General features: G+C 40.7%; 1 protein-coding gene across 5 annotated transcripts in view; it reads left to right on the plus strand.

Moving 5' to 3' along the window:
* The window catches only part of LCLAT1 (lysocardiolipin acyltransferase 1), a 229,027-nt gene that overhangs the window by 80,626 nt on the left and 123,833 nt on the right, over nucleotides 1-24,568 (plus strand). For 4 of the 5 annotated variants that reach the window (XM_075535331.1, XM_075535329.1, XM_075535332.1 and 1 more), the window contains exon 2: nucleotides 13,918-14,086. The exons of the other annotated variant lie outside the window; for it this stretch is intronic. In XM_075535331.1, the coding sequence (XP_075391446.1) occupies nucleotides 13,930-14,086 (157 nt within the window). In that variant the 5' untranslated portion in view covers nucleotides 13,918-13,929. The remainder of the gene's footprint in view (nucleotides 1-13,917; nucleotides 14,087-24,568) is intronic. 5 annotated transcript variants of the gene reach the window in all.

Here is a 24,568-nt window from a genome sequence, read left to right on the forward strand (position 1 = left end):
CTCAAGCATATCAAAGAACATTCACAATTTGGTGACCTGCATACTTTAATTCTAATACATATAATGTCACCACGGATCAGAGCTGAATCGACGGTCATGAACAACAGAAGCAATAGTGTCATTTTAAACCAGTAGTGTGTACTCACTGGCTTGCTAACTGCAAGCCAGCAGCTCCAAGCTACCACCCATTTCTAAGAACAAAGACGGGGCTTTCTACTATAAGGAGTTAGAAACTCACAAGGGCAGTTCTACCCTGTCCTATAGGGTCACCATGAGTTGGTATTGACTTGGTGGCAGTGAGCTTGGTTTTATTTGTTAGTTTATTTGGTTTATTGGTGCCTGCCCTTACTTGGTTTTAAGAAGACACAAGAGCCTGGTCTGCCTCATGAAATGTAACAGGATTATTTGTTGCCGCCCAGTTGACAGTAGAATGATGATCACTTCATCGTTGGCAGATCTAACTGAGGTTTGATCTCGTTTTGCCCATTAACTGTCTTGGCAAACTGTGTTCTTTTTTCTCCTAAGAAACTCTCTCTAGCTAGAACGATTGTCTACCTTGTCCCTTTCCTTTTCTGCCTTCTGTTCTTTTTTGTGTCTGCAAATCTTTTTGTTAGTAGTGCTGCTTCAGGAAGAATGACACTTGTGTAATTGTTCTTGTCCTTCTACTGTCTGGACCTTTGCCCTAGTTAAAGACGCCAGAACAAATGTCATATTGTCATTTCTCCCTCTGCCAGTGCTTCTGAATACTTGGTTGATATGAAAAGATGTTTCGGTTTTTGTCTTTTTGTAATTTGTTTATTTATTTTAGAGATTTTAGAAAAAGGAGTATACCCTTTTTCTTTGAAGTATTTCTAACAAATTCTTAAGTGTTTTTTTGATACAGTATAGCATAATATATGCCACAATATGATCTTATTAATTTTATTCTATTTTTCTAGAAAACTTTCATAGCAACCTTTTTAGAGTAATAGAATAAGATGAATAAGATCACTAATGATGATATTGTATTTAATTACCTTAAAGTTAAAATAATATTACTTAGGTGGAAGGTTTCAGAGCAAATTGGTTTTTCATTCAGTAATTCATACGAAGGCTGACATGGATTGTAATCCCACAATGTAACATTGCTTTTCCCCACTTCCTACCTGTGTGAACTGTTTCTATTTATCCTTTTTTAAAAAACTGTAGAATCTTTATTTCTCTGCTATCCAATCTCCAACCTCCCTGCTGTTACTGTTCCCTTTAGAGTACTGTGTCTTGTTTTCCTGAAAGCCGGGCAATGGGAATGAGTTCAGTTCCAGGCTTAAATTGTTTCCACCGGTCGCTGGGGTTTTGTTCTACATTGTATTGTCTACTTTATCCAAGACCTCTTATTTTGGTTCTTTTCAGAGCAATCAACAGAAGATGGGTACCATCTAGTTCTGGTGTGAGGGTCAGGGAGGCTGGGATTCACATTGCTCACTAATCTCGGACATGTTGTTTCTGTGCACCTCTGATTTCTTCCATTCTTCTTTGAAACAGATAGAGGTGAGTAGTTGCATCTTAGATGGTTATGGGAAAGCTCTTAAGACTCGAGTCATTACTCAATCACCTAAGTAGTGTGTAGAACATTGTCCTTGGACTATGGTACTCCAATGGACTTTGAGGTCCCCCGAGTCTTATAGTTAATCTTGAGCCACAAGGACAAGTGACTGATTCTCTCAAGTTATTTAAGCTTTGGCTAAGATGTTTAAATTATTGTGCCCCAGGTATCTGCTACTGTATTATTGGACACATTTGTAGCACGTTTTAAATACACTGTTAGAAATATCTTCTAGCAAACACGTATTTATGGGTGCAGTCCCAATGGTCTTCCCTTTCCCGTTCAATTTGCATATCTGTGTATTCCCTCTTAGGTGATTTATTGTAGGGTTGTGCATGTTTTAGTATTTGCCTCTGTTACTTTTAAACTCGCCTTTTTCTCCCAGTGTCTTCCTTTGCCTCAGTCATGTTGTGTTGACCTCTCCCATGACTTTCTAGTCTGCTTCCAAAGAGATTTTGAGGTGACTAACATAAGTGATAGAAGTAATATAGTGTCAACAAAAATAAAAATAAGAATCAAGACTGTAAGAGGAAAAAGGGGTTCATATCCATAAGCTTAGTTGTTAGAACTGAATGTTCATTTTAGCTGTACACTCTCTGTCCTTTGAGGTTTGAAAGGAAAACCCACGCTCATCTCATTGGGAATACAGGCAGCGCCCTATTTCACCAGGTGGGGCAGCTGTGCGCATCATGCTGTGTTCTGAGGACAGTGTATGTGGGTCCTTGTAAGGTACATGGAGAGGTGGGCACAAGGTCCCTAAGAGCAGTTCTGCTCATCAGAATGCAGCTCTGCATATTAGTGTGCGTCTGCGGTTAGGTAGGTCCTGTCAAGTCGAGTTTGACTCGTGACTACCCTGTGAGATAGACTGCATCTGCCTCACGTTTTCTAGTCATATAGAATAGCTATCACTACAGCAGTAGGCTTGAATTCTTTATTTTTAAAAAACAGTTTTATTGGCATATAATTCATACCTCATATAATTCAATAGTTCACTCATATTAAGAAGAGTTATAAATCGTCACCACAATCAGTTTTAGAACATTTCCTTCATTCTTGTACTTATCTTTATTAGCTCCCCAGTTCCCCGCCCCCAGGCCCCCCTGTAATACCCCCAAAGAACTATTAATTCAGTTACTGTCTCTGTAGATTTTCCTATCCTGGATTTCATAAACAGAAAAACATTAAAAAGAAAAAGAAAAAAAGCCCCAAAGGTAGTAAGAATAACAAAGTAAAACAGAAGAAAACCTAATGGAAAAGAAAGCAGAAAGTATTAAACTAGAATGAACTTTAACGGATCATAAGGGACGTCAAATGATAGGGTGTAAATTTTAACCTACTTGCACCTGTCACAGTTCCCTTTCCAATGCATTCTGCATGATAGCAAGTCTGTTTACACCCCTGGTCCATGGTCAGAGGAGATTCACCAGGGGCTTAATCCCATGTGTATTCCCCTTTAATTAAAACAGCTTTAAAATGGATCCAAAGGGAGATGAAATAATACTACATTTCAACCTTATTTAACACAATGGACTTTACGGTGCTCTGTTTCTGATAACAGGGCTGTTCACATCCCTTTCGCCTTGGTACCATTTCTTTCTTAGATTCGGATTATTTTATTTACACTCCTTGGCTTGCACAGGCTGGTGCGTTCCATATGGGCTTGACACCTCACTTACATGGCTGTTTGTTTGAAAACAAGCCTTAAAGACCCCATACGCTATTCTTTCTGATAGCCCAGCATCATTAGTTTCTTGACCACACTTTGCTGTAGCACCCATATCTTCAGTGATCTCTTCAGGAGGGTGAGCACCACCCAGGGCCTTGCCATAAGAACAACCATATATACTCGTGTATAAGCCGAGCTTTCCAGCACATTAAAAAAAATCATTTCATTGGGGGCTCGTACAACTCCTATCCCAATCCATACATCCATACACTGTGTCAAACATATATGTATATTTATTGCCCTCATAATTCTCAAAACATTTGCTTTCTACTTGAGCCCTTGGTATCAGCTCCTCATTTTTTCCCTCCCTCCCCACCCCTCTCCCTCATGAACCCTTGATAATTTATAATTATTATTTTGTCATGTCTTACACTGTCCGATGTCTCCCTTCACCTACTTTTCTGTTGTCCATTTTCCAGGGAGGAGGCTATATGTAGATCCTTGTAATTGGTTCTCCCTTTTAACCACCCCCCTCTCCTTTGCTAAACCCTCCCAGTATCGCCATTCTCACCACTGGTCCTGAAGGTTTCATCTGTCTGGATTCCCTGTGTTTCCACTTGCTATCTGTACCAGTGTACATCCTCTGGTCTAGACAGATTTGTAAGGTAGAGTTGGGATCATGATAGTGGGAGGGAGAAAGCATTTAAGAACTAGAGGAAAGTTGTATGTTTCATTGTTGCTACACTGCACCCTGACTGGCTCATATCCTCTTCGGGATACTTCTGTAAGGGGATGTCCAGTTGCCTACATGGGCTTTGAGTCTTCACTCCGTACTCCCCCTTATTCACAATGATAGGAATTTTTTTGTTCTTTGATGCCTGATACCCGATCCCTTTGACACCTCATAGTCACACAGGTTGGTGTGCTTCTTCCATGTGGGCTTTGTAGCTTCTGAGCTAGATGACTGCTTGTTTGCCTTCAAGCTTTTAAAACCCCAGGTGCTATATCTTATGATAGTTGGGCACCATCAGCTTTCTTCACCACAGTTGCTTATGCACCCATTTGTCTTCAGCGATTGTGTTGGGAAGGCAAGTGCGATGGAATGCCAGTTTAATAGAACAAAGTGTTCTTGCATTGAGGGAGTACTTGAATGGAGGCCCAATGTCCATCTGCTACCTTAATACTAAACCTATAAATATATGCACATAAATCTATTTCCCTATCTTCATATATAAATATATTTATATATTTACATGCCTATATTTAGACCTCTATAAATGCCCTTTGCCTCCTAGTTCCCTCTTCTATTTCCTTTTACCTTCCTCTTGTCCCACTGTCATCTTCAGCCTTCATTTGGGTTTCAGTAATTCCTCTTAGTTACATTGCCTTTCATCAAGCCCTACCAGACCTCTTTCTTACACCCTCCTCGCCGCTGATTTTGGATCACTTGTCGTTCCCTTGTCCCTGGGTATGTTAACACCACTTCCTTTCCCCCACCTGTCCCTCTCCCATGTCCCCCTGCCCCCCAAGGAATTATCAGTCCTGTTGTTTTTTCCTTCAGATTGTTCATCCCACCTATCTTATTTAGCTAGACCTGCAGAGATAATAATATACATAAAAGCAAGACAGAGCAAAACAAGACAACAAAAGAAAACCACCACCACAACAAAAAACAACACCCCCCAAAAGAAAAGCCTGTAAATAGTTCAAGGTCTGTTTGTTGACCTTTAGGAGTGTTTTCCAGTCAAGCCTGATGGGGGGGCCACGCCCTGGCCCCAAAGTCTATTTTTGGTACTCTCTTGGGACTTTTTTGCTCTGTCCCCCTTGCTGTTCTGTTGCACACCCTTAGTGGTTTGCCTTGGTGTAGTGGGATCAGATCAGGTACAATTCCCACACTGTGTCTCCAGTTTTGTCCCCCGTAAGGCTATGAGTCAGTGAGGGATGCTGTGTCTCCTAGTGGGGCCAGCCTTATAGTCCTCCGTGTCAGCACATTTTTAATGCAGTTTTTGTGGTAAAATTAAGTGCTCCACTGATACTCAGGCTGGCTTATACTCAAGTATATACGGTGATTGTTCTTATATTGGGACCAGAGTTAAGTGCAAGGGCTTGACTTCTTTATGGAAGCAGACACCAGATCTTTTGACCATTTCCACAGAGATAAGGGGTGGGTTCAGTCTGCAATCTTTAACAACTGACCACTTCACCATTACACCAATAGGGCCGCTTACCATGATACATCTAGAGAGTTAAAAATGAAGTTATAAAACTCGAGAGAGTTCAGTTAGCTCAAAGATGTTTTACTTGTTTGTGGAAGAAACGAAAAACCAAGTTGCATCTGCTTGTATTTTATATGAAATACTGAGGTCGTTTACAAGGAGTGAGTCAAGAATGTCTGCTTTTCAAAGGTGGCAAAGAAAGCTGATGGTGCCCAGCTACCAAAAGATGTAGCGTCTAAGGTCTTAAAGGCTTGAAGGTAAACAAGCGGCCATCTAGCTCAGAGGCAACAAAGCCCACATGAAAGAAGCACAACAACCTGTGCGATCACGAGGTGTCAAAGGGATCAGGTATTATAAGGCATCATCAGAACAAAAAATAATCTTACCATTGTGAATGTGGGGGGGGGGAGGTGCAGAGTGGAGACCCAAGGGCCATTTGTCGGCCACTGGAGATCCCCTTGCAGAGGGGTCTAGTGGAGGAGACAAGCCAGTCAAGGTGTAATGTAGCAACGATGAAAAATACAGCTTTCCTCTAGTTCCTAAATGCTTCACCCCCCGCCCACCCCTCAGGACTATCATGATCCGATTTCTACCTTGCAATTCTTGCTAGATCAGAGAATGTACACTGGTACAGATAGCAACTGTAAACACAGGGAATCCAGGACGGATGTTCCCTCCAGGACCAGTGATGTGAGTGGCAATACTGGGAGGGTAGAGAGAGAGTGGGTTGGAAAGAGGGAACCGATTATAAGGATCTACATGTGTCCTCCTCTCTGAGGGGTGGACAGGAGAAAAGTGGGTGAAGGGAGATGTCGGACAGGGCAAGATATGACAGGCTTACTCAAAGTTAAAAAGTAAAGCTTTAGAGAAGTCTTGTGCAGCAGATTTACCTAATGCAAGGCATCATTTGATTCTGGCCTGCTGCTTCATGAGCATTGATTATGGGTCCAGGTAACATGAAATCTTTGAGAACTTCAGTCTTTTCTCTGTTTATCATGATGTTACCTGTTCCGGTTGTGAGGATTTTGGTCTTCTTTACATTGAGTTGTGATTCATACTGAAGGTTACAATCCTTGCTCTTTATCAGCAAGTGCTTCAATTCTTCTTCACTTTCAGTAAGCAAGATTCTGTCATCTGAATAGCACAGGTTATTCATAAGCATTCCTCCAATCTTGAAACTGCATCCTTCATATAGTCCAGCTTTGTTCAGCAGATGATTTGCTCAGTATAAATATTGAATAAGTATGGTGAGAGGATATAGCCCTGGCTCACACCTTTTTTGATTCTAATCTATGTAGTCTGTTGGGTTTATACACTTGCCTCTTGATGCATGTACAGGTTATGCAATGAGCATAATGAAATGTTCTTGGAATTTCCATTCTTCTGAAGGTTCTCCATAGTTTATGATTATCCATACAGATGATACCTTGGCACAATCAGTGAAACACCAGCAAACACCTTTCTGTTTTTCTCTTCTTTCAGCCAAGATCCATCTGACATCAGCAATGATAACCCTTTTTCCATGTCCTCTTCTGAATCCAGCCTGAACCTCTGGCAGCTCCCTGTCAGTGTATTGTTGCAACCATTGTTGGGTGATCTTCAGCAGAATGTTACTTGCTTGTAATGTCAGTGTATTGTTCTATAGTTTGAGTATTCTTTTGGGCTGGGTCAGCTTGCTTTGGAATGGGTACAAGTATGAATCTCTTCCACTCAGTTTACCAGTGACTGTTTTCCAAATTCCTTGGCATAGACAAGTGAGTGTTTTCAGTGCTTCATCAGCTTGTTGAATCATTTCAATTGGTATTTCATCAACTCTGGAGGCCTTGTTTTTAGCTAATACTTTCAGTGCAGCTTGGACTTACTTCTTCAGCACCATGGCTTTTGCTTCTGTATTATCTCTTAAAATGCTGCAATGTTGACTAGTTCTTTTGGGGACATTGGTTCTGTATGCTTCTTCACTCTTCTTCAGGTGCTTCCTGCATTGCTCAGTATTCCTCTCGTAGGTTCTTCCAGTATTACAAATTGAGGCTTGACATTGTCCTTAGGTTCTTTACATTTAAGATGTGCTGAGCAGGTGCTTTCTTTTGGTTTTCTAACTCTAGCTTTTTCTCCTTTTATGATTTAGTATTGTACTTCGTTTTGAGCTGCCCTTTGAAACTTTCTGCTCAGCTCTTTACTTCATAATTGCTTTTACTTCCTTTAGCTACTCTTATTAAAAATATGCTTCATAATCTCTTCTGACACCCACTTTGATTGTTTCTTTCTGGTCTTTTGAATGGTCCGTTCCATTCTTCATGTATGTTGTTCTTGTATCATTCCCTTAGGTCATCAGGTTTTCTCTCATCAGTGTTTAAGGCATCAAATCTGATCTTGAAATTCAGGTGGGATATAGTGAAGGTTGTATTTTGGCTTGCGTAGACTTGTTATAATTTTCTTCAGCTTCAGCCTGAATTTCTGTATGAGCAATTCATCAATTGGCCCCCGACCTGGTATTAGCTGCCGTCTTGAGTGTCTCTATCGTCTCTTCCAACAGGTGTGATTAAGCTGATTTCTTTGTTTTCCATTTGGCAAAGTCCACATGTAGCGTCGACCTTTGTGTTGTTATATAAAAGGTATTTTCAAGGAAGACGTCGTTGGTCTTCCAAAAGTCTGTCATGCAAGTCCCAGCTTCATTTCTATCACCAAGACCATATTTTCCAATTGCTGTTCATTTTTCATTTTTCCAACGTCTGCATTCTAATCATCAGTAATTATCAGTGCATCTTGATTGTATGCTTGATGAATTTCAGAATGAAGACATTGGTAGAATTCAGTTTATGCACCACTAGCTTTTGTGGTTGGTGCATACATTTGAATAATAATTATATTGACAAGATTTCCTTGTATGGGGATAGATCTAATCTTATCACAGACAGCATTGTACTTGAACGTAGATCTTGAAATGTCCTTTTTGATAATGAATGCACCATTTCTCTTGATCGTGTCATTCCTAGCATAGTAAACAATAGGATTTTTTTGCTTAAAAATGGCCAATACCAGTCTATTCCATCTTACTGAATGCCTAGAATATTGATCTTTATGCATTCCATTTCATTTTTAACCCCTTCCAGTTACCCTAGATTCATACTTTGTACATTCCAAGTTCCAATGATTAATTAATGTTTGCAGCTGTTCCACCCCCCCCCTCATTTTCAGTCATGTCCCATCAGCAAATTAAGGTCTGTAGGGGTTTACTTCACAGCCTTAATCCATCTGTGCCATCGTAGTGGACTTGACTTTGAGAAGGCAGCTCTACCTCAGTCATATTTTGAGTTTGAGTGCCTTCTGACTCAAAACGGGGAGCTCATCTTCTGGCACTATTTCTGATAGTGTTCCTACTTCTGTTCATGAGGTTCTCAGTGATAGACAATGTTTTGATGTTATCCATAGGATTTTCAGGAGCCAGATCCTCAGAAGTAGACAGCTTATTCTTTCTTTGTGATCTATTTTAGTCTGGAAACTGCTAACACCTGTTCACTTTGGGTGGCCCTCTGGTATTCGAAATACCAGCGACATAGTTTTCAGTATCACAACAACACACAAGCTACTACAGTATGATGAACTGACACACAAGTGGTGGAACATGTAACCAGTACCTTAAAAATCCTGTGTTCTCTGCCATACACAAACTTGGTAGCTGCCATTGAATCAATTTGGACTCATGCCAGTCCTCTTGCGTGCATAGTAGAACTGCCTAGTGAAACCTGGAATCTTCTGGAAGCAAATTACCAGATCTGTATTTTGAGGTGTTTGTGAATAAATTCAAACTGCCAACCTTTTGGATAATAATTTGGCCCTTAACTATGTTTGCCACCCAGGCACTCCCATCTCATAAACTATCATCTCCTTGCTTTTCATAATAGTTTTATCAACTTTAAATAGATCACTAACCAGTATTAAGTGTGTATATATACACATACGTGCACATACACACACAGCATGCATGGGAGCTTGAGTCTCCTCCCCATTTCCCAACATAGCAGGTTGTGTGTTGGACTGTTCCAGAATACCTTGGAAAGATGATGCTTTCTACATCAGTAAAGAGTGTGAGTCTTACAGAGGGCAGGGGCAGGTCTACTCTCTCTTATAGGGTCTCTGTAAGCCAGAATCTGCATGATGGCAGTGGAAAAATATATATATATATATATGTGAGTGTATGTCCCCATAAAAGTGTGTGCCTGCAAAAACCTGGAATTATGCTGGATACAGCAGACCTTTCATAGTATACATTTTTCCCGCTAGGCAAGCATCGAGCAACTCGCTCTGAGTTAATGCACCCAGTGGTGTCGCCTGGGAAGGTTCTCTCTGGTCACAGTGAATTTTGTTGTGAAAGCAGTTTTGCTCGATTCTGTTTTTTTGATGGCCGATTTAAGAGAACAGCATACAGCTGTGAACTTTGTTTTCTGCTTGGGAAAAAGTGCCATGTTGTGATGTTAAACATGTTGTGATGTTAAACACAGCTTACAAGGACAGCACTATGGGAAAACTAAAGTGTATGAGTATTTTCTCATTTCAAAAAAGGTAAAATATCGATTGATGACAAACCTCATTCTGGATGTCTGTCAACATCCTGAATAGACCCCCCCCCCAAAAAAAATGTCGACTTGCACCAGGTCATCTCACCAGGTCAGACTGTTAATCAAGCCTTTTATTTAGAGGTTCTGAAATGATTGCGTAACAATGTGTGAGATAAAAAGGCCTGATTTGTGGCAGACTGGGGACTGGTTTTGCCACCAAGACAATGCACCTGCTCGCGTGGCCATCTCAGTGCTACAGTTTTGGACAACAAGCAACACGCCTCTCTTGCCCCACACACCTTAATTACCTGTGACCTCATTCTGTGCGACTTCTTTTTATTTCCACAAACGTAGAGGGACATGAAAGGACAGTGATTTGCTGAGTTAGAAGAGGTGAAGAAAACAATGAGTGAGGTGCTGTCAGCCATCCAAACAGATGAGTTTGAAAAATGTTTCCTCCAAGAATGGGATTGCAGATACGACAAATGTATTAAGTGTAATGGCGAGTACTTTGAAGATGTTAAGGTTGTTGTGAAAAAAATTTAAATACATAGCTTTGAAAAACAATCTGCTTTGGGGACCCCCTCATACATATATATATACACATATATTCTCCTTCACATAGTTGAGGCATCAGCTATGGCCTCAGCTTCACAGCCTGAACAAAACCCCTTCTGAATTGGGCAGTTGAGGGAGTCCTTGTTTCCTAGGCATACCACCGTCAGGACATCTGGCAGGACTTGGAAGGAATATATTTTATGTCTGGTAGGAATATATTTTCTACTTCTAAGATCATGTTAGGACTCTTGGTGGCACTTTCCAGTAAACGTTGGGCTGTGAACCACAGTTTGCAGTTCACACGCACCAGTTGCCTGCTCCCATCAAGGTTTACAGAGCTTCAGAAATACTGTATAGGGCTGCTGTGAACCAGAAATGACTACGTGGCCGTGATTAAGTTGGTACATTCATTTTACTGTCTCCAACTCTCCGGAGTGTGTCAAAATGTATTTACGACCGGAAAGATGAGTGTCAGCTGAGCCGGCAGCAGTGCGTGGAAAGGGAGCAGGAGTTTGATCAGCACATGGTACAGACAAGGCACGTACTGATAAGAATCTATACCAGGTGCACCTGAACTCAAGGAGACAGTCTGTTACCAACTAGGTGTTTGGTAATGGCAGCTTTCCAAGGGTGTGCCTCTTGAGCCCCACACCTCCAGTTTGCACTGGATACCTCTCAAAGAGGTGTGCAGAGCTTTCATCCAGGGGCCCCCCTCTATTGGCCATCTTGGGGTTTCCCTTCATCTCTAACATAGGTTGCATCTCTTGATTTCCTACATATCAAGTCTCTCTTTGAGTCTTTGATTACATTTTTGTTTTAGTTAAAAGGTGTATGAAAGGCAACATTGAGATCTTGAATGTATAAAGGTATTTTCTACTATCGTTACACTTGATTGAGTGCCTGAAAATAATTTTCATTGAGAAATTTTTGGGCATTGATTCCTTTTGATTTCATTATTGCTGCTGAAGTTGTTTGAAGCCCATCTAATTTTGATATCCTAATGCGACCTGACATTCTCCTGTATAAAAGTTTTGTAAATTTGGCTTTGCCCCCTTTGTTCTGAGGTTCACAGATCTGTGACTCAGTGAGTGCATGTTTTCTTCCATTATCCTGGCTTCTAGTAGGGCCTGCTATGGTGGAATGCCATATCCTCCCCACCATCCCCAGAAAGAAAAAAATCCAGTTTTATGTCAACTACTCCACAAAGCAAAAACCAAGCTCATTGCCAGAGAGTTGATGCCGACTCAGTAAGTCTGTAGGACAGGGTAGAACTGCACCTGTGAATTTCCGAGACTGTAACTGTTATTGGGAGTGGGAAGCGAGTCTTTTCCCCCAAGGAACAGCTGGTGATTTCGAACAGCTGACCTTGCAGGTCACAGCCCAGCACGTAATCCACCAAAGATCCTGTCGCCATGTAAAACTCTATAAAGGCTTTGATTATACAATTTTTTCAGGAGATGAGGCCTTTGCTACATCACAGTATAAATGTCAAAATCCTGGCAACTTGTTAGAGCTGCCGGACCTGCCAGAAGGTCATCTTCATGATGTTTACAGAGCATCTTCTGTACTCCTGTTTGTTTAGTCTCTGTTGACTCTTGAAAGTGTATCACTTTCTAGGAAGGAAACAAAAAGCAGCATCCCCATAATGATTGTTCTGTCGCAGCTACCATGTCAGTTCATTTCCCTGAGGGTCTTCCTCGTGTGCCCCCCCAGTCCTTTACTGCTCATGATATTTCCTCCAGGGATTGGTCCCCCTGATAACATGTCTAAAGCATATGAGACAAAGTCTCCTTAGGGAGCAGTCTGGCTCTGTTTCTTCTGACAAATCTATACGCAGCACAGCTGTGGGTATTTGGGAGTGGGTTGGGGTGCAGGGCAATGTACTAGCCCTGTCCTCTTCAACCAACAGGAGAGTAAACTTGATGAGATTACCTCCCCCGGAGTCCAAACACTGAGGCCAGCAAGTATGCAAGATTTCAAATGGTATCCCTTTCTAACATCTGTGGAGCCTTCAGAAAGTTCATGGAAAACTTCTATAATCTTTTAGTTCCATGTTCCCATGGCCTTTTGGAAGCGCCTGGGCACTCTTCCAAAGGAAGGTGCTGGTGGCACAGTGAGCTAACCTAATTGAGGGTTGGTGTGGCAGCATGCTTCAGTAAAGCTCTAAGTCTCTGAGTACCTGCGGCATAATCCGACTCTTCCTGTAGGGTCACCATGATGGCAGTGGGCTTAAGTGTTTGCTTTGGTAATACCCAGTCTGCTTTTGTCTTTTTGTCCTTAATCTAAGGATGTCTCCTGCTCTGTTAAGAATCAGCATTGCTTGTATTGGAGATTGCCTTCAGCTTTTCTCAGAAACCCCCTCCACCCCATTTCTTGGTGACTTCTTCATTACACGGTTTGGGTGTCCTCATCCTTTCAGCACCAATCACTTCATACCTAAAGCTTGGTAAATTCCTCTAGATTTTTAACTGTGCTAATAAGAAGAGCACTGTTTTCTAGTATTTGTTACTTACTATGTCAGGTACTTTAGAAAGACTTTGCTCAGGTCATGCTCGTTTGAAGATGCAGTCAGGAAGTTGTGAGCCTGTGGACCTTACTGTGCTGTCCTATGCTGTCTTTCAGGGTCAAAGATATCCATTGAAGCCTTTTTAAAATTTCTTCCCGGTCTTTGCTTTCCAAGTGCTTTGTCTTTGAACTCAGGTCTTAGGCTTCAGGGATCCGAGTTTAGTAAGAAAGCTTAGGAACTCTGCTGAGAAGGACAAAGGTTAACCAGCTGCTTAGGGATGTTTCCTAAATTCACTTGATCTAGACTCACCTAGAATATTCATTAGATGTGTAGATTACTCTGCCCTTCTCTGTGTCAACTCTAAACATCATTGATGTTTAGAAATTGGCTACAATTATTTTTAACCAGAATGTTGAATGACTCTTATAGTTGTATAACCTTTGGCTTTGTACGTAAAATGTCGACTTTCAAGTCAGAGACCTCAGTTGAGAAATGTAATTTTGCTATTTATTAGCTTTCTTGCCTTGGGCAAGTCACAAACTAAGTCATGTTTCCTCATTTCTTAAGTGGGATTACTAATTCATAAGGTTGATCTCTTAAATGATACATGAGAAGCATACTGTACAATACCTGGCCATCATCTATCTGTGGACCTCCAGTGATTCCCTTCTTTTACTCTGTCCTTCCAACCTCGACTTTGTCTCTCCTCCAGCTCCAGAAGATTTTAAATTAAATTTATCCACTAATGAAAAAATATTATATGCATTATTCTGAAATTGAATTTAGAAAGTTAAATGAATAACAACAATATATATATACTTTTTATCTTTCAGAATCATGGTTTCATGGAAAGGAATTTACTTCATACTCTCTCTTTTTTGGGGAAGTTTTTTTGGAAGCATTTTCATGCTGGGTCCCTTTTTACCCTTGATGTTTCTAAACCTATCTTGGTATCGCTGGATCAACAACCGCCTTGTGGCCACCTGGCTCACACTACCTGTGGTAAGTTCTACACCAGAAAAGGAGGCTGTCTACTTGTATTATAGTGGCCCAAATTATTTTATTAGAGTCAGATTTGGGTTATAGAAGAAACATAAGCCCTTTAGGTTATGTAAGAGATACTTATGAATTACAAGAGAAAAAAAATAGTAATAAATAAAATGATTCATGCCCTTGGAACAAAATAAATAAATAAGAGTCTTATAATACAATTAAGAAGTTTTTCTCCCCATGTTCTTTTTGAATATTTTTTATCTTCCTTCATTGATGTCTATTTCACAGCTAGTAGAATGTAAGGTAAACATTTGAGCATTCTCCCCCTTTCCCCAACTTTTATTGTGAATTAGGTGAGAGCAGATCATTAATTTTGCATTGGATAACTTTATCAAACTTTCCAGGGTCTTGCCCTCTTTCCATCAATTTTTGTCTCTCTCCTTGGATATTGCCTTCTTCATCCAAGTTATAACTGTCTACCCTGAAGAATTCTTGTACAGATTGAAGACATCATTTATTTTGTGTTTCCCTTTCTTTATTTTTACAAACAATGATGAAAGTATGACTCAGATATAATAAACTTCGGAAAAATCATAGTGAGACATTTAATACTTTGGAGCAATCACCAAATGTAGGGATGAAAGTGGTCACCTACTTGTAGCTTGCGCTACACCAGCTGTCAGGGAAAGTGCATACGTGAGGAGCAATACATTCTCAGAACGTCAGGTTTTCTCAGGAAAAACCAGTGCACACAAATCTGAATACATACTCCCTGATCCTGAGCTTATGAAGTCTTGTGGGATTCTGATCTAGACTCTTCCTTACTCATGGCCTAGGAAGAGGTTCCGATTCCTTGCTGTTGCTCTAACCCAGTGGTTTTCAACCTGTGGGTTGCAACCCCTCTGGGTGTCAGATGACTCTTTTACAGGGGTGGCCCAATTCATAACAGTAGCAAAATGACAGTTATGAAGTAGCAAAGAAAATAAGTGTATGGTTGGGGGGTCATCACAACATGAGGAACTGTGTGACAGGGTCACAGCATTAGGCAGCTTGAGAACCACTGCTCTAGACAGAAGAGCCTTCTCCAGTAATTAACCTGACGGTGACTTGAGGGCCTCACTGCCTCTACCAGTCTTGATGTGACCAGTAGTCCTGGTCTTTTTCTTACTTGGTTTCTGTTCCATCCTTTTCTACCACTTTATCTGGAACTTTCAGAGCAGTTAGTAGTGGTTGCTGGGCACTACCTAGTTCTTGTGGTCGCAGGGCTGTGGAGATTGGTGTTTATGGGATCCATTAATCAACTGAAGTAATTTTTTCAAGCATGGAATATTTCCCCATCCTTTTAGGACTAACCTAATTGTGTCTTTTGGTGTAATACAGGCATCCTTAAACTATGGCCCACGGGCCACATGCGGCCCACTGAGGACATTTATCCGGCCCGTCAGGTGTTTCTGCCCTATTTTTTTAACTTCAAAATAAGATACGTGCAGTGTGCATAGGAATTTATTCATAGATTTAAAAAACTATACTCCAGCCCTCCAACGGGTCTTAGGGACAGTGAACTGGCCCCCTGTTTAAAAAGTTTGAGGACCCCTGGTATAAGACATATCCCTTATACATTGCATCTAGATGGCTCATGCTTTTTATCCATATGCCACTCTGCCTCTTGATTGGAGAGTTTAATCAATTTACATATATAGTAATTACCAGTAAAGAACTTGTACCATTTGAATATTTGCATTTTGGATTTTTAATTATTAAAAGATAATTTTATTGAGGACTCATAACTCATGTTACAATCCATACATTGATTGCATTAGGCATGTTTGTACTTATGTTGCCTTCATTCATTTCTAGAAATTTACTTCTTTTGAGCCCTTGGTATCAGCTCCTCCTATTTTTCCCCTCGTCCCCCCCCCCATACCCCTTTGGTAGATTATAAATTATTATTTTTTTCATATCTTATACCAACTACTGTCTCTTACGCCCTGCATTTTCTGTTGTTCTTCCCCCTGGGTTTTTTTCTTCGTCTTCTTCATGTCTTATGCCTTCCTTGCCCTATTTTCCTTCAATACTGTCCTCATCTCTGTTTATTTAAGCTTTTGAACTGATCATTGTGATTTTTTTCCTCTGTATTGTTTTTAGGTATTTTCTTTCCGGCCACGGTCACTGCTATTGAGTCAATGAGCAGCTCCCAGCAAGCCTGGGGTACGAGTTAGAGGGACCTGTGGGGGTTTCTGAGACTGTAACTGTTCATGAGAAGGTGAAAAGACTACATAGAGCCACTGGACCAAAAATACCTAGTCGATACTTAACTGTTTCAGGAGGCAGCATATGAGCAATAACCAGAAGTTGAACCTGCACTGAAAGCATTATTCAAAAATAAGGCTAGGAATTGATGGAATACCAATTACAATGTTTCAGCTAGCTGATGAAGCGCTGGAAACACTCACTGGTCTATGTCAGGAAATTTGGAAGACAGTTACTTGGCCAACCGACTGGAAGAGATCCATACTTATACTCATTCCAAAGAAAGGTGACGCAACAGAATGCTCAAACTACAGAACAATATCACATGCCAGTAAAACTTTGTTGAAGAATATCCAAAAATGGTTGCAACAGTACATTGACAGGGAACTTCCAGATTCTGTGGAGGACATGGAACAAGGGATATCATTACTGATGTCAGATGGATCTTGACTGAAAGCAGAGAATACCAGACAGATGTTTAGTTGTGATTTATTGACTATGTTAAGTCTTTTGACTGCGTGGATCATATTAAACCATGAATAGCTTTGGAAAGAATGATAATTCCAGAACACTTCATTGTGCTCATTCAGAACTTATAAATGGATCAGGAGGCAGTTGTGTGAACAGAACAATGGGATACTGCTTGGCTTAAAAGCAGGAAAAGTGTGCAGGTTTAAAATCAGGGCTGTGTTCTCTCACTATACTCATTCGATCTGTATTCTGAGCAACAAACCAGCGAAGTAAGAGTAATAAGCACACAAGTAAGAATGTGGCATCAGGATTGGTGGAAGGCTTATTAACAACTTGAGATATGTGATGGCACAACTTTGTTTACCAAAAGCGAGGAAGACTGGAAGTCCTTGCTGTTGAAGATCAAGGATTGCAGCCTTCAATATAGATTACAACTCAGTGTAAAGAAGATCATAACCCTCACAACTGGAGCAATGGGTAACTTCATGATAACTGGAGAAAAGGATTTTGTCTTGCTTGGATCAGTATTCAATGCTTCTGGAAGCAGAGTTAAAAAGACGTGTTGCATTAGGTAAATCTGTTGCACAAGATCTCTTTAGAGCATTGGAAAGCAAAGCTACTACTTTGAAGGCTAAGGTGCACTTGGCCCAAGTCATAGTATTTTCCATTGCTTCATGTGCATGTGAAAGTTGAATGTTGAACAAGGAAGACAGAAGTGGCATTGATGCATTTGAATTGTGCTTGGGAAGAATACTGAAAATACCATGGACTGCTAAAAAGACAATCTGAGCTGTCATGGAAGAGGTACGGCTAGGGTGCTCTGAGGCAAGGATGGTAAGGCTTCGTCTTCATACATGGACATGTTATTAGTTCAGATCAGTCCCTGCAGAAGGACTTCATGTTTGGTAAAGTAGGGGGCAGTGAAGGAGAGAACGTCCCTCAAGGAGTAGGAATGACACTGGTTACCACAATGGGCTCGAGTAGAAACAGTTTTGAGGGTGGAACAGAACTGAGCAGTGTTACATACTGTTTTACACAGGGCTCCTATGGGTCTGAACCAAGTCAATGACACCTAAAAACAAAATGTTTATGGGAGTAGAAAGCCCTGTCATTTTCCTGAAGAGTGGCTGGTGGTTTTGAATGGTGTGTGGATTGCAGACCAACCAACGAACGTATAACCACTAGACCACCATGGCTTCTCTTCCATAAACAGTTACAGTCTCAGAAACTCACGGTGCTGGTCTACCAGTACTGTAGGGTTGCCGTGAGTCAGCGTCGACTTGACGGCAGTGAGTTTTGGCTACTGTGTTACATTTGATATCTTAAATTTATAACAGCCTAGTTTAGATTGAAACCACTTTAGCTTCATATAAGTTTTACTAGCACTGCAAGTTAGGCATTGGGCTACTAACTGCAGGGTTGAGGTTTCAAAGCCACCAGTTGATTAACAGGAGAAAGAGGAGGAGGATAGATTTACAGTAAAAGTAAAGATAGATTTACAGTCTTGTTGAAAGCCCTATCTAGGGTTTGGGGTTGGAATCAACGCCATGGCAGTGGACTTGGTTTTTGGTTAACTTCAGGAGGCAGCAACATTCTATTCCTTATACCACTCCTCCCTTTCCCTTTATGTAGTTATAGATTGCATCTTTACATATTACATGCTTTCAATAACATGGATTTATATTTTATTTATTTGCCTTTTGTAACCACGTAGAACATAACTACTAAAGGTTCAAACAAAATGTTTCATAATATTAGTCCTTATGTTTTCTCATAAGCTTACCTTTATTAGAGATCTTTTTCCCCCCAACATGTCTTCAAATTATTGATAAGTGTCCTTTCAGATCTATTTAAACAACTTTCTTTAGAATTCTTTGTAGAATAGGTAGTATCCTCACCATTCCCTAGCTCTTGGTTATCTGGGAATGTCTTAAAAAAAAGCATATAATGAAGACATTCCCAGATAAACAAACTTAAAAAAATATTTTATTAGGGGCTCATACAACTCTTATCACAATCCATACATATATCAATTGTGTCAAGCACATTTGTACATATATTGGCATCATCATTCTCAAAACATTTGCTTTCTACTTGACCCCTTTGTATCAGCTCTTTATTTTTCCCCTTCCTCCCCCTTCCCCCCTCACCTGTGAGCCCTTGATAATTGATAAATTATTATTTTGTCATATCTTTTTAAAAATCATTTTCTTGGGGCTCATACAACTCTTATCACAATCCATACATACATCAATTGAATAAAGCACCCCTATACATTCATTGCCCTCATCATTCTCAGAATTCGCCTTCCGCTTGGGTTCCTGGAATCAGCTCATTTTCCTTTTCCCCTCCCCCTCCCTCCCCACACACCCCCATGAACCCTTAATAATTTATAAGTTATTATTTGATTTTATCTTACACTGCCTGGCGTCTCCCTTCACCCACTTTCCTGTTGCCCACCCCCCAGAGAGGAGGTTATATGTAGATCCCCGAGATCAGTTCCCCCTTTCTACCACACCTCTCACTGTTGGTCCTGAGGGGTTCATCTGTCCTAGATGCCCTGTGTTTCCATATTCCAACTGTACCGCTGTGCATCCTCTGATCTAACTAGGTTTGTAAGGTAGAATTGGGATCATGATAGATGGAGGGGAGGAAGCGTTTAAGAACTAGAGGAAGGTTGTGAGTTTCATTATTGCTACACTGAACCCTGAGTGACTCATCTCTTCCCCACTACCCCTCTATAAGGGATGTCCAGTTGTCTTAGTAAAAATTTTTATTTTATTTTTTATCATTTTCCTGATATCCTTTAGTTCTTTGAGCACATTGAATATTGTTGTTTTAAAGTCTTAGAATATGTTAATTTTCTAAGTTCTTTGTAGGGCTAATTTCCAACTATTCATACTGATATTTCAATTTTGCCTTTTTGTTTGTTTCTTTGTCTGAATGTCTTGTTATAATGCATTGAAACCATGACATTTTATAATGTGGTAATTCTTGAACTCGGATTCTTTCCCCTCCTCAGCAAGTACGTTGGTGTGTGTGTGTGTGTGTGTGTGTGTGTGTGTGTGTGTATGTTTTAATGATTGGCATCTGTAACAATCTGCTTGCTCAGCAATGTTTCCTCATTCCTTTTTAGAAGTTCCCTCCAAAATGTGTGTGAACATTAAGGATTTATTTCTGGAGCCAAAGTGCAACTAGTGCATTCAAGATAACATATGAAGAAATAATAATAATTTATGAATATTGAAGGATTCATGAGGGAGAGGGAAAAGTGAGGAACCTATATTAAGGGCTCAAGTAGAAGGCAAATGTTTTGAGAATGATGATGGCAACAAATGTACAAACGTGCTTGACACAATGGATGAATGTATGGATTGTGATAAGAGTTGTATGAGCCCCCAATAAAATGATTTAAAAAAAAGATTTCCTAGGATTCCAGGGAGAATAAACAGCCAAAAAACCCAAAATATCTGATTGTCTACTCTTCAGGGAGTCCTATTGTTTTTAATTGGAGCCACAGTTTACTTTTTTTTTGGTGATTTTTCCCAAGCTAATTTACGCAGATTGTGTGTTCTCTCTGCAGTCTGCCAGTGCCTGACAGATTTCTCCAGAGGCTTTACTGACCCTTTCTGCCTGTTGGGAATAGCTGCTTCTGCTACAGTAGAGCTGTGACCCTTACAGTGGTCTGCCCATCCCTCAGGACACCACTTGACCAGTTCAGCTTTGTAAATTCTCTAGCTCCCAAACCTTGCAAGCCTAGTTTCCTGTTGCCTACTCTGGCACCAGCCAGCCTTTGCAGCTACACAGGCTGTGTTCCTCCCTGTGGCGGGGAGAATGGCTAATGGGGCCACGGTAGTGCTTAGTGCACATGGCTCATCTCAAGAAGATCAGTAGCTTCGCGTTTCTTCAGGCCATGCCTCTGGTTGAATTAAGTGTGCAATCTGGCTCCAGAGTTCCAAAATAGTTGGTTCCAATTGCTTTTCCCAGTACAGTTGTTATTTTGGTGGAAAGATGAATCTCAAGACCTCCTGACGCTGCATTTTTTGCATAATTACATGGTACGTTTGAAAGTTCCAAATTTTGCAAGGCACTCTCATACCAACCATTCTTCTTCAGCCTCTTCGAAGCTGAATCTTTGCTTAGGTATGATTCAGTCCCACTAATTAATCTCATGTGATTAAGTGTGGTACAGCCTGCGTGCATTGAGTCCTGTGGGAACATGGAGCCTGGCTAAACTGGGGGCCTCAGCGCCTCAGCCCTTCAGGCAACCTCCAAACAGATAGGAAGAGACACGCAGTAGTCCTTTAAGACGAGCAAAGAGCCTCTGCCCCTGTCTGGGGGTGTATGTAGTTCTCAGCTTTCTGCCAACACAGCAACCTCTGCTTCTCCCTGCTGCTGCGGGGGGTGGAGGGGAGAGGGAGGGTGTCCACAGTAGTGGGGGGAACATTTTCCTAGTATTTGATTTACATGGCCTGAGTGCATTCGTTTCTGCCTTTGATTTATTTGGAAGACTACATCGTTTATTAGAGGACAGAAGTTAACTTTGTAGACCAAGAATGTTTACATTTGAATATTTCTTTTTCCAATCACCTTTAAGCATGAAGCCCTCAAATATATTGTTTAAAATACTCATTTTATGGCATTGCTTAAGAGCTATCACTTCTTCAAAAAATGATCACTTCTTCATTTATAAAGTTAGTATTTCTCTGCAAAATAAGTGTACTTTTAAAATTAAATGAGTACTGGTAGATAGGTTTTTAAAAGTTATCTATGAGAGTTGACTCATTGGGCAGCAAGCTTAGTTTTGAGTTGACTAATTGCTTATTAAATAATTCTGATTACGTTGTTGGTTGCTGTCAAATCGGTTCTGAATCACAGCGACCCCATACACAATGGAATGAAACATTGCCTGATCCTGCGCCATCCTCACAATTGATTAAGTGCTTGGACCCTATTATAGTCATTGGTAAAGTATAGGCATGTTCTGTAGGAAGGATTTGACTTCTTAAAAACTGCTACACACACACACACACACACACACACACACACACACACCTGCGGAGTGCAACAAATCAGCAAGGGGAGCAAAACCAATGAAGTCCTCGAGGAATCCTGAAAATCGACTTAGGAATTGGTGGGCAGGGTTTGCTACTTTACCAGACCTGATTGGAAAACATTCAGAAGGGTCAGCAGAAAGACCTGGAAGTATTTATAACCTTTTTTTTTAAACCCCTTTCCTTTGATCTTTTTCTCATGCCTATCCACATAAGATAGGCACGATAATGAATCCTGAGGAGAAAATAATGGGCCGAGGGCTCCAGGGGGACATGGGAGAAAAGGAGGTTGGAGAAAGGGAGTGGGGAGCCAAAAAACTCAGGGACAAGGGAACCATAAAAGATCTAAAATCTATGGTGTGAAGGGTTTAAAATGCCTGGTAGGGTTTGATCAAGTGCAGTGTAACCGAGGGAAAGTCTAAGACCCGAATGAAGGTAGAACATGATAGTGGGATGGGAGGAAATTAAAAGGAAACAGAGGAAAGATCTAGGAGGCAAAAGACATTTATAGAGGTACAAATATAGGCATATACATATGTAAATATATTCATATATAACGAAAGGGGTATAGGTTTATGTACATGTATTTAAATGTTAAGTATTAAGGAAGCAAGTGGGCATTGGATCTCTATTCAAGTACTCCCTCGATGCAAGAACACTTTGTTCTAATAACTGGCATTCTGTGATGTTCACCTTCCTGACACAATCACTGAAGTCAAAATGGGTGCATAAGCAATGTGGTGAAGAAAGCTGAAGGTGCTTGGTTATTAAAAGATACAGCATCTGGGGTCTTCAAGACCTGAAGTGAAACAAGCAACCATCTAGAAGGGAAGCAACCAAAGTCCACATGGAAGAAGCACAACAGCCTGTGTGATCAAGAGGTGTCCGTGGGATCAGATATCAGGCATCAGAAGACCTAAACAAACAAATATAGTCATGCAAATGATGGAGATTGGATTGGAGCCCCAAAGCCCATGTGTAGACAATTGGACTTTCCCTCACAGAAGGATCACAGGAAGGAATGAGCCAGTCAGGGTGCAGCATAGCGTCGACGGAAAACACAACATTCCTCTAGTTCTTTAATGATTCTCCCCCATCTTCACCCCCCCCCGCCCCAAATATCATGACTCCAGTTCTACCTTACAAATCTAGCTAGACTGGAGCACGTACACTGATACAAGTAAGAGCTCTCAGCACACACAATCCAGGACAGATAAACTCCTCAGGAATAGTAATGGGAGTAGTGATACCATGAGGGTATGGGTAAGATGGGGCGAGAAGTGGGACAAAGGGAACTGTGATTAACATATACGCCCCCCCCTCCTGCCCTGGAGATGAACAAAGATACATGGGTGAAGGGAGACAGCAGATGGTGTAAGATATGAAAATAACAATTTATCAGGGGTCCACAAGGGAGGGAGGGTGGGGGAGGAAGGGAAAAAAGAAGAGCTGAAACCAAGGGCTCAAGTAGAAAGAAAATGCTTTGACAATGATGATGGCAACATATGTACAAATGTGTTTTGATAAAATTGATGTATGGATTGTTAGAAGAGCTGTAGGAGCCCCCAATACAATGATTCATTAATAAAAACAAAAACCTTTGGTTTTTGTTTTATCATCTGTAAAGTTAGGAAGTTGACATCATGAGCTTTGAGATCCATTCTACATTGCGATTGAACACAGATTATTTAGGTACAAAGCATCTGAGACTTACAACAGATTTGAGTAAGTATGACGCACTGGACTTATAGCCTTCTGTTTATTTTCTTTATTCCCTCTGGTTAGTAATGCATACTACATTTAGTATTACAGTGTGTGATTTGCTAATATCAGTCCTCAGAGATGTTTATTTGTAATGTTTTCAATGTTACAGTATTCAATATTTTCAATTCCAAAGACAAACAGATCGAATTTATAAAGATACTGACAAAAAAGGCAATAATATGAAAATTATAGGTGAAAACAACTTTGGCATTCAATTTACATCAAAACCAATGTACAGCAGAACCACTGTACCAGAATTCCTTTGTAGTATCTGTATTTAGATATAATGTGTTCCTTCATTTAGAGGAAAGTGCCCTTTGGAAGCAGTTATATATTAATGTCATTTAAAAAACATCATCAACTTGTTTATATATATATATATATATTTTTTTTTTTAAATTTTAACAATTTATTAGGGGCTCATACAATTCTTATCACAGTTCATACATATACATACATCAATTGTATAAAGCACATCTGTACAGTCTTTGCCCTAATCATTTTTTTCTCCTCTTTTCTTTTTTTACATTTTATTAGGGACCCATACAACTCTTATCACCATCCATACATATACATACATCAATTGTATAAAGCACATCCATACATTCCCTGCCCCAATCATTCTCAAGGCATTTGCTCTCCACTTAAGCCCCTTGCATCAGGTCCTCTTTTTTTTTCCCCTCCCTCCCCTCTCCCCCCTCCCTCATGTGCCCTTGGTAATTTATACCTCGTTATTTTGTCATATCTTGCCCTATCCGGAGTCTCCCTTCTCCCCTTCTTTGCTGTCCCTCTCCCAGGGAAGAGGTCACATGTGGATCCTTGTAATCAGTTCCCCCTTTCCAACCCACTCACCCTCCACTCTCCCAGCATCGTCCCTCACACCCTTGGTCCTGAAGGTATCATCCACCCTGGATTCCCTGTACCTCCAGCCCTCATATTACCAGTGTACAGC

The sequence above is a fragment of the Tenrec ecaudatus genome, chromosome 17 (genome assembly GCF_050624435.1).
Source record: "Tenrec ecaudatus isolate mTenEca1 chromosome 17, mTenEca1.hap1, whole genome shotgun sequence".
Lineage (NCBI taxonomy): Eukaryota > Metazoa > Chordata > Mammalia > Afrosoricida > Tenrecidae > Tenrec > Tenrec ecaudatus.